Genomic DNA, 18,493 nt, shown 5'->3' with positions numbered 1-18,493 from the left:
ACAGCAAGCTGTTAGCCAGAGCTAGTCTAGAATAGGCTTGGCATTGTGTAAGAAAAGTGAAACCTTCAGTAGTTGTCCTGCTTGGAAGAAAACCTAGGGTTAACAACTACTATATCCCTTAATCCAGCTAAGTATTTTTCTCATGAACACGATATTTTTCAGATGACACCACTGAATGGCGTATGCCATTTCAATGCCGATAGGCTAAAGGGAGTTCTTGCAGTAACACAAAGCCCAGTCTATCAAATTCAATCATAATGTGTCTTACCATTTGTAATCAACAACTTTCGACTAATATGACATGATACTGTCCTTGATAGCTTGGGTGAAGGACTAATACAGGAAGTAGCAGGTGAAATATCCACTTGCATCCACTAGCAAGTGCAAATCATTTTTTATTTCTGAAGCAGATATTAACGGGAAAAAGTTGCTCACCATTTTGATGTGCAGGGGAAAAAGGGCAAAATAAACCACTAAAACCAGGAAGCAATCAGAGCTATTGGTGTAAGACTGGAATCAGCTTTAAGAATAGTCAAACATTCCTGAAATGGCAGTGTTGACTAGGAATGCCAAAGAAAAGACAAAAGAATAAAGGACATGGGATATCACTAACATCTAAAGGCTATTTTCTGAAGTAAATTATTAAAGTGTTCCAGGTTGACTTAACACACATCTGTGTATGATATAAAAAACTGCATTAACACATTTAATGAGATCATCCAGACTGCAAATATTATGTCAACAGTGTTATATTAATTGTTCATAAAAATAAGCTTGCTGGTTCTGGTTTCAGAAGAATGGCCTGTTTTGGAAAAATTACATCTCCTTTCTCCTGATTACTTAAAGTAGTCCAGAAAAAAAGGCAGAAAACAAAACCAAACCAAACCACAAAAAACTCACAAAAACAACAACAACCAAAAAAAACCAAACAAAAAAAAAAACCCTCCTGTACAAATCTTACAAGTTCTGTAGACAAATTTGGTACATACATATTTAAACATCTATGCCCAAAAAAGGTTCTTGCATGTCCGTGAAAAAACACTCCATAAAATGAAGTATCTCCTTCACAAGTAGAAACCATATGACAGCCTTTCTGTAGCTGAGAGACAGTGAACCTTGAAGACTAGAGCACAATTATTATTCTTCACATTAAAGAAGTAGGAGGGGCATACAACATTAGAAGAAAGCAGGTCTGGAGTATACAAACAGAAATACATTATTTCCCTTGGTATTTAATTAAATTGTAGATCCCATTACTACAGGATGTTGTTAAGGATAAATGGGTTTTAAAAGAGATTAGATGAACTCACAGAGAACAAGCAGGTCTGTCACAGAATATTAAACACAACTGTTAGAATACAGCTGGTCATGAAATGTCTAAATAGCTGTCTGCTGAAGGGTGGTGTGATGTGCTTGAGAAAGGATCCCTTTGTACATGACCCGTTTGGTGGACGCTTTGCATCTATTCCTTGCACCAGCTGGAGACAAAACACTAGGTAGGCTTGACAGACCTTTGCTCTGATCCAAGAGGAAAGTATTTTATCCATTGTTCCTTTTTCTGCTGAGGCAGGTCCATGACTATGGATTTACTCATCTTTTAATATTCCAACATCTTGCTTCAAAAAATAATTCTTTAAGATGTTCTAAATTAATTACATTAAAACCTATAAGCTCAGAGGTTTATTATTAATTACATTTATGTTTGAGGGATTTGGGACTGCTTCAGATCCACTCAAGGAATTCAGAGTAATGGGTTGTTGAAAACTATATCACCAGAAACTAATCATTCTATGGTACAAAAGATTTTCTTAAGTCTCAGTTGTAAACTTCATTAAAACTTCAAACACCACTTCCACCAAGCTCAAGACTGATGCAGCCCTATGAGGAAGAAATCAAGTAAAGGGAGTAGGAGGCCAGCATGGATGAGTAAGGAGCTCCTGCCAAAACTCAGGTGGAAGAAGGATGTTTATGTGATGTGGAAAAAGGGACAGACCACCTGGGAGGAATACAGGCAGCTCTTAGAGTTTGCAGGGATGAGGTGAGGAAGGCCAAGCTCCACTTGGAATTAAAACTGGTCGGGGATGTCAAGGACAAGAAGAAGGATTCTTCAAGTACATCAGCAGCAAGAGGAAGGTTAGGGAAATCATAGGTCCACTGCTGAATGAGGTGGGTGAGGTGGGTGCCCTGGTGACAGATAATACAGAGAAGGCAGAGTTACCGAGTGCCTACTTTGCTTCATCTTTACTGCTGAGACCAGCCCTCGGGAATCGCAGACCATAGAGACTGGAGAGAAAGTCTGCAGAAAGGAAGACTTTCCCTTAGTTCAGGAGGATCAGGTTAGAGATCATTTAGGCAACCTGGACATCCATAAATCCAGGGGCCCCAAGAGTGCTGAGAGAGCTGGCAGATACTACTGCTAAGCTGCTCTCCATCATCTTTGAAAGGTTGTGGAGGAGAGGTGCCTGAGGACAGGAAGAAAGCCACCGTCACTCCAGTCTTCAAAAAGGGCAAGAAGGAGGACCCAGGATACTACAGGCCAGTCAGCCTCACCTCCATCCCTGGAAAGAAGATGGAACAACTCATTCTGGACATCATCTCCAAGCATGTGAAGGAAAAGAAGGTTATCAGGAGTAGTCAGCATGGGTTCACCAAAGGGAAATCATGTTTGAACAACCTGATATCCTTCCATGGTGGTATCACTGGCTGGGTAGATGAGGGGAGAGCAGTGGATGTTGTCTACTTTGACTTCAGCAGGGCTTTTGACACTGTCTCCCACAACATCCTCACAGGCAACCTCAGGAAGTGCGGGCTGGATGAACACATGGTGAGACGGATCATGAACTGGTTGGAAGGCAGAGCTCGGAGGGTTGTGATCAGCAGTGCAGAGTCTGTTTAGAGGCCTGTAGTTAGTGAGGTCGCCCAGGGGTCAGTTCCAGGTGAAGTCCTATTCAGTCTGTACACTAGTGACCTGGATGAAGAGACTGAGTGCACCCTCCGCAAGTTTGCTGGTGATACCAAACTAGGAGGAAGCATTGATACACCAGAAGGCTGTGCTGCCATTCAGTGAGACCTGGACAGGCTGCAGGACTGGGCAGAGAAGAACCTGATGAAGCTCAACAGGGGCAAGTGTAGGGTCGTGCACCTGGGGAGGAATAACCCCAGGCACCAGTACAGGTTGGGGGCTGGCCTGTTGGAAAGCAGCATTGCAGAGGACTTGGGAGTTCTGGTGGACAACAGGTTGACCATGAGTCAGCAACATGCCCTTGTGGCCAAGAAGCCCAACGGCATCCCGGGTGCATTAGGAAAAGTGTGACCAGCAGGTTGAGGGAGGTTCTTCTCTCCCTCTACTCTATCCTGGTGAGGCCGTGTTCAGTTCTGGGCTTCTCAGTTTAAGAAGGATAAGGAATTACTGGAGGGAGTCCAGTGGCAGGCTGTGAAGACAACGAGGGGTCTGGAGCAATGTTTCTAATGAGACAGCTGGGTCTGTTCAGCCTGGAGAAGAGAAGGCTGAGAGTGGATCTCACAAATGTTTACAAATATCTCAAGGGTGGGTGTCAAGATAATGGGACCAGACTGTTTCCAGTGATGCTCAACAATAGGATGAAGGGCAACGGGCACAGAAGGTTCCATCTGAATATGAGGAGAAACTTCTTTACTCTGAGGGTGCCAGAGCACTGGAACAGGCTGCCCAGAGAGGCTGTAAAGTCTTCTCTGGAGACATTCATACCCCAGCTGGACATATTCCTATGCAATCTGCTCTAGGTGAACCTGCTTCAGCAGGTGGGTTGGACTAGATGATCTCCAGAGATCCTTTCCAACTCCAACCATTCTGTGATTCTGTAAAAAACCTCAGGTGTACATCATTCCCATGGAATCCGCATTTTCAGTCGTGACTGGCTACAACACCAGTCTGTAAACTTCCATAATACTTCTCTTTTCCAGTCGATATTTCTCTCTTCCAGACACGAGTCAAAATTACAGAAAAAAAACAGTCAGAATGTAAAAGCTGACTTCCCATCACCTCTGCACTCATTTGATAGTCTTGATGACTTTTCTTGTGAATTGGAGCAGACAAAGGTATGCTGAACTTATGATAGATGTGGAATTGTGGCTTGTTACAGGCAGCATTCCATAATCTACATTGCATGTACATATTTGCAGATGATTTCTTCCAGGATACATGGACTAAGAAGAGATCCATAAGGCAATGGCATAAAACAATCAACCAACCAAACCACCAAACAAACCATACAGAAAAACCCACCCAAACCCACATACACTGAACAACAAAACCACACCATTGTTTCAGTCTTATGCCAAACACAATGAACCCATCTTTAAAGTTTTTTTAATCAAAATTGCATACATTTGTATTAGTTACTCTGTCTGTCTGTAGGTGAAGCATGTGAATACATCAAAGGCCTTGTTCAGGAGTTTCTTCTGTTGTGAGGCAGTATTTTAAACAGCAAAATTTAAGATAATCCCATCAATGAGGTCCCAAGCTCTGCCCAAACTTTACTATTTGAAAACTAAATATGAATTCATAATAATATCTTATTCAATTAAAAATTCCCCCAAACTCAAAGGTTTTATATCAGTGATCTTTTCCTCCTTAAAAAAAAAAAAAAAATTTTTTTTAAGAAATTGAGCCTCCAAAATTAGAGCAAGAAACCTGGATATAAAAAAAAACGGGTGGGTATTTTTAGTTTAAAAAAAGAAAACAAAAAACCTAAAGTTCCATCATTTGTACTGCAAATAGAAATCTTTGCTTTCAGGAATAGTTGTGCGAGGCAAAACAACATAGCTTGCCAAAGTGAGAAGAAAACCTTTACAAAGTTTATAGGAAAAGTGCTCTGATTGCAGAGGAATAATTTTCATATTCATTTGCTTTAAACCAATGTTAATGAATTGTTATTAATTTGGAATTTTTGTTTTTTATTTTTGCATCAACAAAAATCATTTTTTGAAGCACAACATAGGTTTTGGTCTCCTGCACAGAAACTGTATTCCCACTTCTTTTTTTTGCAAGTCCTTTCTTCATTCTGATTTACATTTTTGGTCACGAAACCATAAGGCTACATAAGGCTACAACATAAGGCTCTTCAATTGTTTGTTAAGAGCACAAACTAATACAACATTAATATTTAAGCTGAATGTACTAATTTTTGGTCTGACTGAAGTAAATACTCAGTTTTGCACATTCTAAAATACTTCACCATACACAGATGCATAAAATACAGCATCAGAAGCCTCAGCATAATTCTTGGAATCCAGAATTTTTTGTAATAAATTGTACCATTATTCTGAAGATAATTTTTTACAGACAACATTCTTAAGTATTTTACAGCAAAGCACTTTTCATATACGTTAACACACAAAGACTCTGATTGAAGAGAGTCTGCAAATGAATCCAAGTTTCCTCAATTTGCGTTGACAATCTGGATACTTCTTCCAATAGGTTTGGTTCTGATGAGAGAATCTTAAGATGTAACTGAAAATGAAAACAAGCAATTAGTGAGAAAATAATTCAGAGAGCAGTTTCCTCAATCAATTCCAATACTTTGCTTTCAGGAATGTCTCAAGTAAGGGAAGGACTCTTTTCCTCCAATTAATTCAACCCCCTTTTCAATGCTGCTTACCTTTTGCTAGTCTTTTACAAGCCATTTTAATCCCACATATGTATTAGATGGGATAAGGCCAAAAGCTGTCTTAAATATGTTATTGTTTTACTAGATCTTCTACTGCTTCTGCTGAATCTATCCTAATCACACGTGTCTCTAGAATGCAACTTTCTCCTTTTTCCAACCTGCATCAGAAATTCCTCTATATGCTTGAAAGTCTAAAGAGATGCCCTGAGGTTCATCAGGATTATTATTTTAATAATCCGTGTTGCATAAAGCAAGGAGAATTGTGTCAGCACACTCTACACTGATACAGGGAGATGATGTCTTTCTGCGTAATAAAAAGTAACGTTGGTAAAGCATAAAGAAAAAAACCCTCTCAACCTTGTAGAGAGGCAGTAAGTACATTATTGCCACTTAATGGATGCAATAATTATTTTCCTGGCTACAACTTAAATGTAGGAGACTTGCTAAGCTCAGAGTTGTTTTACTTGAACCTACAACAAAAGATACTGGTGTTCATGTGTCACAGGATGACTTTTTACTATTTTGCTGTAGTTTGGATCAAGAGTACATTTCTGAGGCAAATCTCCTAGCTGTCCCTCATCTACCCTGCAAGAGCTACACTTTCTTTGTATGGAACTATAAGCAGAAAGACTAATTCTAACACCTAACGCCTAACACCTAATCATACCCAATCTATGGGACCAGACTAATGAAAAACAGACTAAGAATAAATCAACATGATAAAATGCCACTCATGAATGAATATCAAGACCTCAACCCTTAGTGTTTCACTCTACAGATCTACTGCTATTCATCTGCACTACTTGTTCTTGTGGAAGTTGCCCCATGCCTTCTATTTAACAAAAGGAAAAGATCAAGTTGTATTTGTCCAGCATTACACTCTTACCTTTAAAACCAATCCCTGCAATATTGCTATTAAGAAATATTCAGTTAAACAGACAGTATCACATATGTATGAATATTTAAAAGAACTTTTCCCTAGTAAACTGTAATGAATTGCTTTCTCACTGTTTCATAAATCAGAGCATCCTAACAAAATAAGAATTTGTACAACAGAAGGGTTTCAATCTTTTGCAAAACCAATTTCTAAGCATAATTGCTACTGTATTTTATCCCAAGAACTTCCACACACCTGGGAAGAATTCCATTAGCTCTGTGATGCTTAACATGTAACAAAAAAAAGGCAGCTCACTGATATGAACAGTAAATTCAGGCTTGCAATGTCTAGTGATAAGTCCAACAAAATGCCAATTTTACTTCCCCAAACATCGTGCATTGAATTGTTTTCTTACTTAAGACACAGCGTGTCTTAGCTTAGCAATTAACAACTATTAAGAAGTTAAGTATGTTACAAAAACCAAAAACAATTCTAAGTAATGAATACTAGAATAAAACCTGGCTGGATGGTTCCTCTTCACAATATTTGTTTTTTGCAAGTTTTTCTTTACTATGATCAGATGAACTGTCAAATCATCTGACACACTCAGTCATTTTAAAACCATACCAAACAAAAATCATTCAAGATAATTCTTTTGAAAGACAATTTACATACTTTTACTGGACAACGATAACTTTAACTAACATAAAATTTTATCATAAAATTGTTACCTTTAAAAATAATGCAAGGTATGCCTGCGCAAGTTCAAAGTTGTACTTCTTTTTCAGCATCATTCCAATCATTCTCAAAAAGCTTTGCATCACCTCCATGGAGCCACCACCTTCAGGGGCCAAACCCCTTAGTTCTATTTCAATATTTGATGGTCCAAAGCTTTTCAGTAAGTTAAGTGGTGCTGTATCTGTGTTAAAGCATTGAATACATTATCAGCAACATTTGCAGAAAAGAATCTTAAAAATCCTTCACGTGAATGGGCTTACTCCAAAATTCTTAAGCAGTGACTGTACGTTTCAAGTTTCTGCTCTTACCTTTTTGTTTTCCACAAAATGCCATCCTGCCTCTTATTTATTGTCCCATCACATATTAAAGAGAAGTACATATCTAATAAGACAATGGCATTTTATTTGTATGTTTGTCTTGAAAAATACAAGTAGCATCTTTGTATTTGGATTCCCATTTCTGCCTCTTAAGCTGAACAAAATTTCTTATTAACCACAACATGGTAATTTTACATATCTTGGGAAGAAGAACATACATATTTCTGTCTTCAAGATGTTACTGCAAATACATCCTAGAAGAGACAGGGTACTACTTTTACCAGGGATCTTTACAGTGTTAACTCTTATTGACACAAGGCTAAATTGAGAATCACCTGGTGCATCTAAAGTAATTATTACTCTTGTTAAGTGAATTCTTTCTGCTTTTCCTGGGACCTTGGTGTTGGTGGGGTGGGGAAAATCTTTTCCATGGTAGAAATACATGAAATTCACAACCTCTTTCCTCCTCTTCATAAATGTTCTTCCTCAGGATTTCTGCAACCCTACCTGATCTTTGAGAATTCCATCCATTTGCTTTAAAAATGCAGAAATAAAAACATGTATGTTTGGAAACACAGCTGTTGGCAAAAACATTTTTTTCAATGTCTTGTAATTCGTATTTCTTTTGCTAGGAAGTTGCTAGGAAGATCAACTTCTTATACTCCTACACCACAGCAACTAATGGTATCAGGCACTGGCTAATATTCCTTAAGTGGTATAAATCTGTTTCCATTTGTATTTGATTCCTGTGAAAATCATTAGCTAGTTTTAAATGTAATTGTGACATTAAGAGCACTAAACAGATACATTAACTCATTTTTGTGCTGTGACATTAATAAAAACAAGCATGGAACACACTATGAAGTTGGTACACATAAAACACGGAAAAGGTGCCCAGCTCAGTCTATGTTCCACAGTTCTGATCTGAGGTATGAAACCCTGTCTCCATCCCAATTGTAAACCAGGATGGCTTTTAGTATTGTCCTATTTATTTATGTAGCTTAGTCACCTTTAGAAGAGATGCTTGTAAACTACCAAGCCCAGAACCACGCTACACCCCAGCAGCTTCTGAGATGGGATAAGTAGACTCCCTGAATTGGGATGACAGCACAGACCATGTAGCACACCTGCCTTACAGCAGAGAGGTGGCCTGAGGGAGGCCCATGGGACCACTTACTCCCTGATACTGCCAGTTTCCATGTGCTTAGTTTAGTTTTAAAATATGCACATCATGTTTCATTCTTCTCTGAGCAGCTCTGAAACAGCTTAATAAACTACTATCAATTGAAATACTAAAAACACAGAATTAAAAACACACTTTGTTTGTGACAGATAACAAAGTCCTGCACACAAAATACTTTACATGACCTTAAGTAAGCTGGTAATCTTAAGAGAGTTTAAGAAGGGGTAGAAAAATTCCCAGAAGAACTGCCTTGTGGACACGCTACCAGTGACTATCCATTTACACTTCCAGCCCAGCTACATCAATAATAATTTCCAAAATTCTAATGAGTTTGTAGTAGCACAAGCTAAACAGGGAAAATATCAGGTACATTCCACAGGCAAGTTAAGTGACTGAATTTCAAAATTAATTGAATGTTAAAAGAAATCCAAGAACCTATTTTATAGCTTTTGTTTCTTCTTAAGCTTTAACTGATAAAGCAATCAATTAAAGCTCTTGGTTTACCGAACATTTAGTGAAATAGCCTTGAAAATAGAACTTGCTGGGCAAATTATGTCTTTCATGTTTCTGTGAATCATCAGACTATTCCTTACCAGATCATTCCTTTTCTTTCTTACCCTACAAATAACACACAGCACCTTTTCTGGGTGAGATCATCATAGTCTCCAAAAAAGTCTATCAATCTTAGGAACGTTATCTTCTTTACATGGTTTTAGCCAGAACTTCAGGCTTCATGCTGCAGGCAAGCAAGAGTACCAATGCATCTTTGATCCATAATGGCTATCTATTAGCCAGCTTTATACATAACAAGTCATTCCCTTTGCCTTTTCTACTGTACTATGCATATTTCTTCCTCCCACATGTTACAATTCTGGCATTAGAAATCAAATGTATATCAAAATATTATTAGCGTCTACATTTTTTGTGAAATGTCTTGTTAACTTACATTCATTAGTGCTCAGGGCTTCTTCAAGATGAATGTAGAAGTCAGATTTCTGTGACAGTACTCCAAGGTTTACTACCTTTGACTAGACCATGAAAGCAGAAGAGAGTGTACATGAATATGCAAAGGTATTTTTCCATCTCAATTAGACTCTTTTCCTACTGACAGAATAACAGACTTTAAGAAAGCAAGCATTAATGTAAATACATTAGAACTGGTGCTTTGAAGTCTTCAGCATGATTTCACTCGGCATTAAAAAGCACGTGAGATTTTATTTTAAAATACAGTAGATATGCTCTATCATATTCATTTTTGGTTTTACCTGTGTATCTTTTTCTTCCTCTGGAACACTGTATCGGGGTATAAGACCAGGAACTGTTGGAATGAAGAAAGGAGCTGACTTGGGAACTTTTGGTGGCTCTCTTGGTTTATTTTTTTTCTGTTAATTAGATATTTGAATTAAAATCATTATCATTATATTAAGAACATGTGGGAATCTTCTTTGCCAATAGTTGTATTTTTAAAATACTATGAAAACTCTAAGAACTAACTGAAAAATACATAAACAGGTAAAAAGTTTTACCACTAAATATGAAGCTACTATTTAGAAGAAAAACGGCCCCTAACCCAAATCCCAGAAATTGTGAAAAGCTTCTACTGCAAGGTCTTGAAAAACACTGAAAATTGGGACCAAATTTTGTGACTAGGTAAATGCAGCTCATAGAACACGAGCAAATGTATGTTGGTGTATACAAATATTTTGTGCGTGTTCCCTCTTTTTCCAGTTCCAGGAATGCCCAATGGTGATATGGAGGCATAACCCAGAACAGCTTTACAGGTACTAATTAGCTGCATTGACATGGAAATACTGCCTTCAGACAGCTATTTTGCATATTGCAGGAATACTAATGGCAAAAGTTACAACAGGTCCTCCTTCTCAAGAATTCTTGAATATCCAATAGAACAGTTAAGACAACGGTCTGTTCTACATTACAGAGAAACAGCCCTCATTTTACTTCCTCCTTAAAAAATACAATCCAAATACTACAGCAGATAAGCAATGGTGTGCCTAATATCATTACCTTGATAACATCAAGACTGAGGAGATTTTTCCACCTTGATTCTGGTAACGAGGAAAGGGTCACCAGCTGCTCTCCCAATTGCTCAGGCGAGACATATTCTATCATTTCATCACACATTTCTTCATCTTCTTCCATATCCACATCTTTCAAGAACAGATATCTTTTATAAACATACATACTCCATATTTATTTTTTAAAAATCAAAACATGATTATTTCTTCTGCAATTTTTGAAACACACATGCTGAACAACTATATATGTGGGTGCTAGCACAACATACAGCTAAAAAGCTACAGAGACAATCTTTAGCAACCCTATGAAATATTAAATTTAAATTGTGAATGATCATAACTAAAATGCAGAATTCGATAAACCAGATTTTAAAGACTTAACAAGATTTATCCACTTTGACTGAAAAGATATAAAAGCAATGTATAGAGTTCCAAGGAAGAACCATGGATTACTTTAAAAATTTTGTTAACTGTTTTAGTTTTGAGTTACAAATCTGTAAAATCTTTACATTTAAATACATAAAATATTCACAACCTGTTCATAGGTATGACTCAAGTAGCACATTAAAATGAAGAAAGTCTCAACGTTAACGCACAGCATCACACAACAAAAGATATGCAATCTGTCATTAGGTTTTCTCCAGACTTCCTATGTGGTCTTGTCAAAACACCTGTACTTCCCCTTCCTTTTTGCAAAACATTACATGTCTGAAACCACAAATGTGATAGAAGAGCCCAAAATAACAAAGAAATGTAAACCATTAAAAGCTCTGAGCATCCAAACAGGAACTTTACATTCGCCAAAGACAGGAAGTGAGCTAAATCATTCAGCCAGAATAAGTTTATAGGATTAAACCATTCAAAGTTCTGGGATGAAATTCTGTCTCACTAATTTAAGTATCTAAAATAATTATGTTCTTAATAAAGCAGTCATCACCAAGTATGTTCCTCACTGTTTTATGAGGTCAATAGCTAGGTGTGTTTATCCTCCAGATGGAGAATAAAATATAGCACTGCTAAAGTTGGGCAGACAAGATCTCCATCTAGAGGACTTCGGAAGCACAACCATTTCCATTAAATGTATGAAAAATGAAATTCAGGCCTTCCATCCACTGGGAATCGATCACAGGGACATGTGATGTCAGTTGAATCCAATTCTCTTGCCATCAAGACAATATACAGCAGTGAAACTACCATGGCATACAGGCAGAGACAAAAGTTGGCGGTAATTGGAACAAAGAACCCTTCCCGCTGCCAAGCAGTAACATTAATTTCAAATTGGCCTCACATACATCAAGATGGAAGTTATTTACACAAGTTTGTGATTGAAGAAAATCAACAAATAGCACAGATGTTTTTATTACCTACAAAATATCCTTGAAGATGTGGACATAATCACAATGTAATTCCTAATGTCTGAACATAGAAACATGACTAGATTTTGGTAAACAATATTAGCATATAAAGAAGTATGCCAAAAATGGTAGAAACAATAGGAACAGTTCAGAGAAAGAATGCTAAGACTGAGTTTTCACTGAGGAAGCAAATCATCTCCTATTTGAAATAGAACAGCAAACTGAAAATAAAATACTCTTTCATCTGAAGATTACCTTGCACAGGGCAGGTGCTAGGGCGTGTTACCATAGAAGGCTCATAATCTGCAGGAAGCGGCCGTAAGGAGACAAGTGAATACAGAGAACGGTTTGACCTGAAAAATAAGACAGGCAATTTTCAAGTGAACGGGAACAGGTATTTTAGACATAATTTTTACTGCAGTCTAATACAACTGCACTATGGCAATTCACCAGGTTCTATTAAAGATTAGCTTTTCTTATCTACCAGATAAACAAGAAATGAAATGTGGCGATTTACATCATCTGAAAGTCTGAAACAAAAGTTATGCTTAAGTATTATTGCCAAGAACATTTAATATATATGGCATTATGAAGTATTATTACTTCAATCATTGCCAATTACTGCATTTACTTGAAATTGCAAAACTGCAGCTGTAAAACCTTGCTTTGTAGTTAATATGTACAATACTTTATGCAAATATAAATAATTCATCCTGCTTTCACAGAATTTCATAGTAGTACTCTTGGCAAATTTTCTTGAGATTCAGGACACCATACACGTCATTCTGACAAATCATTTTGTCTGTCAACACAAAACCAGGGCTAGGTAAAAATGCTTGTCATTATTCACAATGAAGCACTTTTACTTGAGCATAGAAAAGTCTAACAATTGAACACCCTTCAGGCAAAACTACAGGCAATAAATGTGACCTCAAAGATCTACCTATGTATTTATCAAAAGGAAAAAAAATCCAAACCACTTACAAAGTATGTTACTTCAGCACCTCCCCATACCAGTTATTTGCTTTAAAGCCATATCAGGAGGAAACCGAACTAAAATAAATTTTACATCTGTGATGATCTATATTTAATAAACAGAAATAATTGCAACTCCCAAATTCTACTCAGAAGTCTCAGACAACCTTGTATACCAGGATAAGACATGCCCTTCAGAAAGTAACACTACATGAGCCCTGACATTTTTATAGGGGTACAAAAAAAACAGACTAAAAGAAAAACTTTAGGAATAGCATAATAGGAATTCTTTAGAGTAAGAAACGTTGGGGGAAAAAAAAAAAAAAAGACCATTTAATTGTCAGAATAAATATCTTAACTGCAAGACATTTCAAGACTTAAGGATCACACCAATATAGAATAATTGTCTCACTTAGAACCAGAGAAAACAAAACCCTGGAGATGACACTTTGCAGAACAATTCTCTGTTTGCGATAAAGGTGTCTAAAAGGTGTCTGAAAGAATTCTTCCCCATCTGAAACTCTGTGTAGAAATAGATATATTACATACTCACCACAAATAAATTCCAAGATCATCCACATGTGTTGAAGCTAGAAAATCTCCTGTAGGAGACATAGTAAGGCTCACAGCTGCAGAGTCTACCAAAAAACAATCTATGAGGCTAAGAAGAGAAAACACAGAGAAAATCTCAGCAAGATGAACTTATTTATCTATGTATATCTGAATTACTGCACAAATACGACTGAACGCAAACAGGATAGTGGAAGTATGTATGCAAACGAGCATATTACAAGTATTCAAACACAGCACAGAAACTTTGCAAATGAACGGCACTGTGCAACAAACTACTTACCTTTGTAAAATTCTCTAAAAATCAGCTAAAGCTAGTACACTTATGCTACCTCTTTAGACATCCACATTCTGTGGAAAATACAAAGTGTTTGTCCATGTTCAACTCCTTATGTCTAACACTCATGTTTTTAGTGGCCATAAATTTCCCATGTCTAATCAGCCCCATGCTGCTCTGACCTCATCTTCTATGCTCTGCCATTAATTGCCTATTTCCTCTTTCTCGATACTTCATATACACCTGGTTAACACCTGTACCTACTGTTCCTAAACTTAAGAATGAACTGTACACCTCAAAAACTGATTATCTGCAACAGTTGGTTTTGACACTACCACATATTTAGCCCAATATAACATGCCTTGATCACTCCTCTCACTATTGCAGAAAACTGAAAAATACTATACAAAAAGGTAGTTTCTCACTATTTTAACAATAAGCCACTCTTGAGTTCTAGATGATGTCACAGGTTCTGCAAGATGCACGCCCTAGCAGACTTCCACTCAAGTCAGGGTTCACAGCACTGTTTGTCATTTGTTGAGGTATAAATTTCAGTTATTTCAAATTGTAAGAGGCAGCTGAGTTTGACAACTAGTTAATTGAGAAAAACAAAAAGAACAAATGGCAAGTTTGAATACTTTGCTCTTGTTTACAGACCAAAAGCAAAGTGAGAAGTGATGAGAGCAGCTATTTCTGCAACCCTGTTCTGTTCCCTAACAATAGAAAAAATATTGATGTAACAAAGCAGTTTAAAATGTAAAATGTTTTAAAAATACTTTCTTAGGTACCAAGCACTCCTGAGACAGTTGACAAGCCATGTTAAAAGATATTTTTTCCCTGAGTTGAATGTTTTATTCTTTCTGCATGTTGTTAGAGGCACATTATAAGTAAAAAGTAATCAGGTAAGAGTCACATCATTCATCATTTTCACATAAAATATACAAACACTAAATCCATAATGCCTGAGTATGAATCAATTACACCGATACGTTTTGCACACAGTGCACAATGGCTATAAAATTTACCATAAATGCCGGTTTTAGTTCCAAATCCATCCTTTTACCCCAATCTTTACCAGTAACTGAGAAATATTGTTCAATAAAGCAGCTGTAAAGAACATCTGCAAAGCAAAGTTAACACTAAATTATTTTTTCCTACTTACTGAATTTAAATAGTGATCAAAATTACAGACAATGGGGGTGTGTGCAGAAATCAATCCACTATATAGGATAAGATATGTTTGTAATTTTTACACAAAATGTACAATAACCGCTAAATGAATCTTGCTGGGGGTTGAAAGCATTCACCTTTATGCTTCCTGCCTACCTGCAAAAGTGAGAAAGTATAAAATTGCTGAGCTCACAATATCAACTTTTTTTTTTTTTACACCTTTCTATCTCAGGTACTCCATCCAAACTATGAATAGTCAGCCTGTACCCTTGATTATTTAATTTGTCTACACAAGCTACACTGCAAAAAGAAAAATTTGCATAATGCCAAGGTTCCTGCTTCTAACTTTCTCTATACAAAATGGTAATTTTTTCCCCAATTCTCAAAAAGCCCTACATAAAAACATGCACTAGGAATTCTTACATTATGTAAGGACAGTTAAGCAGCATTCCCAAGTAAAAACAGACGTTCAATAAGTAAATGATATTATAACTATTAAAGTCAGTTGGCATTTTTCATAACATAGGACGTAAGTCATCTAAAACCATATTTTCTATTCTTTATAAAGACAATATCAAAACTGAGTCTTTAGAATGCACAGTTCAAGATTCGGTTCTTCTGAGTCAATATACTACACTAGGATTTTTATTAAAAGTCATTCTTCCTTTTCAGTACACTCCTCTGCCTATAGTTATGGGGAAAATTTTCTTTTAAATTCTGGAAGAACAATTTAACCTAATTACTTTCAAAAACAGAGTTTGTCAAGTACCTGCCTAGATTTCAGCATGACCAGAATTTCTTGCAGTTACTCAGAGAAAATACACAATATACTTACTTATGTGTTACATGCAAACAAGAACTACTGTTACTTTTATAAACAGTATGAATGGATTCTTATTGCAAAGTGTTGCTACTAAAGAAACGAAAGATACAAGTAACATTTCTGGAGCTTTATAATTAACGCCATGATTTTTTGTAGTCCTATCATTTTGGAAGGGAAAGATGGTTAGACAGACAAGTCCAAACAGAGAGTTAATTTCCCTCCTGTTCACACTGGAAAGAATACAGTTACTGTCCATCCTTTCCTGTTTTCAGACTAGTATCGTTCATCATTTAAGAATAGGTCAACTGTTGAGATTCAACACACTTTTCATAGTAAAATGAAAACTTTTACAGTATACAAATTATTTATCAAATCACAACAACTAAAAAAACATCCAAATGAAACCATTCAGTCCCAGGTATGACCAGAGCTGCACACTGCATAGCACTGATCTAAATTACTAAAAATCTGTCTGATGTACTGATAAAAGAATGCACGGGCACAACTTAAAGCTACTTTTTGGCCTGTTTTTTCTGGGCTCCTGAACTTCTTGTGTGTACTTGTGTATTTTTTGGCCAAATGTCATTATGGGAGAAGACTACTCACAGTGGATCATGAAAGATTATTTTTGGCAGTTGCAAGCATGCACAAATGAGAAATATAACTGAAGTAAAGCCCTATTGTGTTGCTAAAATGAATGGAAGTGAGAACAGGATTGCATTTATCAAACCAATTGCAGTACTGCATCCAACTCTGGGCCTCCCCAGACATGAAGTTAGATCAGGTCCAGGAAAATGATCAGAGGACTGGAACACACTGGCTACGAAGACAAGCTGAGAGAGCTGGGTTTGTCCACCGTGGGGAACAGAAGGCTCCTGAGAAACCTTCTTGTGGCCTTTCAATACTAAAAGGAGGCTTCTATAAAAGACTGAGATATTTTAACAGGGCCTGTATTGACAGAACAAAGGGGAATTATAGTTTTGAATTGAAAGGGGGTAGGCTTAGGTTAAGTATAAAGAAGAAATTTGTTATGATGAGGGTGGCAAAGCACTGGAAGAGGTTGCCTAGAGAAGTTGTGGATGTCCCAACACTGGAAACATTCAAGGCCTGTCAGATGGGGCTTTGAGCATCCTCATCTAGTGGAAGGTGCCCCTGGCCACGGCAGGAGGGCTAGAATACATCTTTGACGGTTGCTTCTAACTCAAACAATTCTGTGGTTCTATGAACACTTCAGCATATCACACATTAATTCACCTTAAGCAATCTCTTGACAACTGTATTATAGTGCTGCTTCCAGACAAAAAAAGAAATTCATGGCCACTCACGCTACATGAAAACTCCAGGTTTCATCATTAGATCTTCAGGATATTGTTATTCTGTATATCTAGAAAAAGTCAAATATTGCTTGCACAACACACAACTAGAATAGTGGGTACTGAGTTGTTACACCATGGACATAAAGCACAGGTTGTTTACAGATAATTAAGCAAGAGGACTATTTGCCATTTAACAGACAGAAAGGGAACTACAATACATTACTGTTCTATATTTTTAAATTGACTCACCATCCAGAGGGAAGGTCCCAAGTTTTAATGGTACAGTCCATGGATGAAGTTATCAGCCAACGACCGTCAGGACTGAAAGTCTAAAATAAAATAGCCAATTTAATGGCACAACTGACAAGTCAGTCCCTACAGGAGTCCTGTTTTACACAGTTCAAGATTAGATTGCTCCCCAACACCAAATTTTAAAACAAAACTGACATCACCTTATTGAAAGTGAGAAAAGGACAAAAATGGAAGCTATTTCAGAACAGGTTTAAATATATGACACAGGATACACCTGGCTGTTAGTAAAAGCACTTTGATCCTCGCTTTTACATTAATGATGAAAACCATTGAACATAAACTGAAGAAATCAAATAATTACAAGCACTTAGACTTAAACCAGAAGCTAAAACTATTTAAATCAATACTACAAAGTATTACTACGCATGATGTAAATTAAGGAATTATCAGTGCACTGCATAATCTCACATCTGTTCACATGTTTTATTTACCTGACTCATCTCTTCTATATATACAGTTAAGCCTGTTGCACATTTATGCCCCTCAATGTGGTTTTCATTATTCCTAATGCTTTATTCTGTTGCAAAGTTATGGTAAAATCCCAAAGCACACTGAAAGTACATGGCCATTCAAACACTACACATTAACTTGGAAACTAACATGGCCAAAACTGCTGTAGAGCTGAACTACAACGGTACTATTCACAGCTGAATAATACTCAGTGACTTAATACGGGCAAAGAAATTCACCATCTTTAAAATTAATCAGGTATTTGTATATGTCACCTGTTACAGAAAATAAATTAACAATTACCATGTCATTAATCCGTCCATGGTGTCCTGAGAATGTCCTGACAATCTTCCTGGTTTCTATATCCAAAACACTAATACTGAAGTCATCAAAGGCAATTCCCAGAATACCACTGCCAAGAATCATTAGCACAGATGATAGTGAAT

At 36.9% G+C, this 18,493-nt stretch overlaps 1 protein-coding gene across 1 annotated transcript in view; it reads right to left on the bottom strand.

Annotated features, from left to right (window-relative positions):
- Nucleotides 1-4,730: 4,730 nt before the first annotated feature.
- The window catches only part of WDR36 (WD repeat domain 36), a 33,157-nt gene continuing 19,394 nt past the window's right edge, over nucleotides 4,731-18,493 (bottom strand). Inside the window, exons 15-23 of the mRNA XM_082074148.1 lie at nucleotides 18,351-18,459; nucleotides 17,535-17,614; nucleotides 13,683-13,790; nucleotides 12,410-12,507; nucleotides 10,789-10,931; nucleotides 10,029-10,145; nucleotides 9,710-9,791; nucleotides 7,257-7,444; nucleotides 4,731-5,491 (exon numbers count right to left, since the gene is read on the bottom strand). Of these exons, the coding sequence (XP_081930274.1) occupies nucleotides 5,342-5,491; nucleotides 7,257-7,444; nucleotides 9,710-9,791; nucleotides 10,029-10,145; nucleotides 10,789-10,931; nucleotides 12,410-12,507; nucleotides 13,683-13,790; nucleotides 17,535-17,614; nucleotides 18,351-18,459 (1,075 nt within the window). The 3' untranslated portion in view covers nucleotides 4,731-5,341. The remainder of the gene's footprint in view (nucleotides 5,492-7,256; nucleotides 7,445-9,709; nucleotides 9,792-10,028; nucleotides 10,146-10,788; nucleotides 10,932-12,409; nucleotides 12,508-13,682; nucleotides 13,791-17,534; nucleotides 17,615-18,350; nucleotides 18,460-18,493) is intronic.

The sequence above is a fragment of the Streptopelia decaocto genome (genome assembly GCF_964273445.1).
Source record: "Streptopelia decaocto genome assembly, chromosome: Z".
Lineage (NCBI taxonomy): Eukaryota > Metazoa > Chordata > Aves > Columbiformes > Columbidae > Streptopelia > Streptopelia decaocto.
Note: the sequence above shows the minus strand (reverse complement) of the source record. Positions and strands in the feature narration are given on the sequence as shown.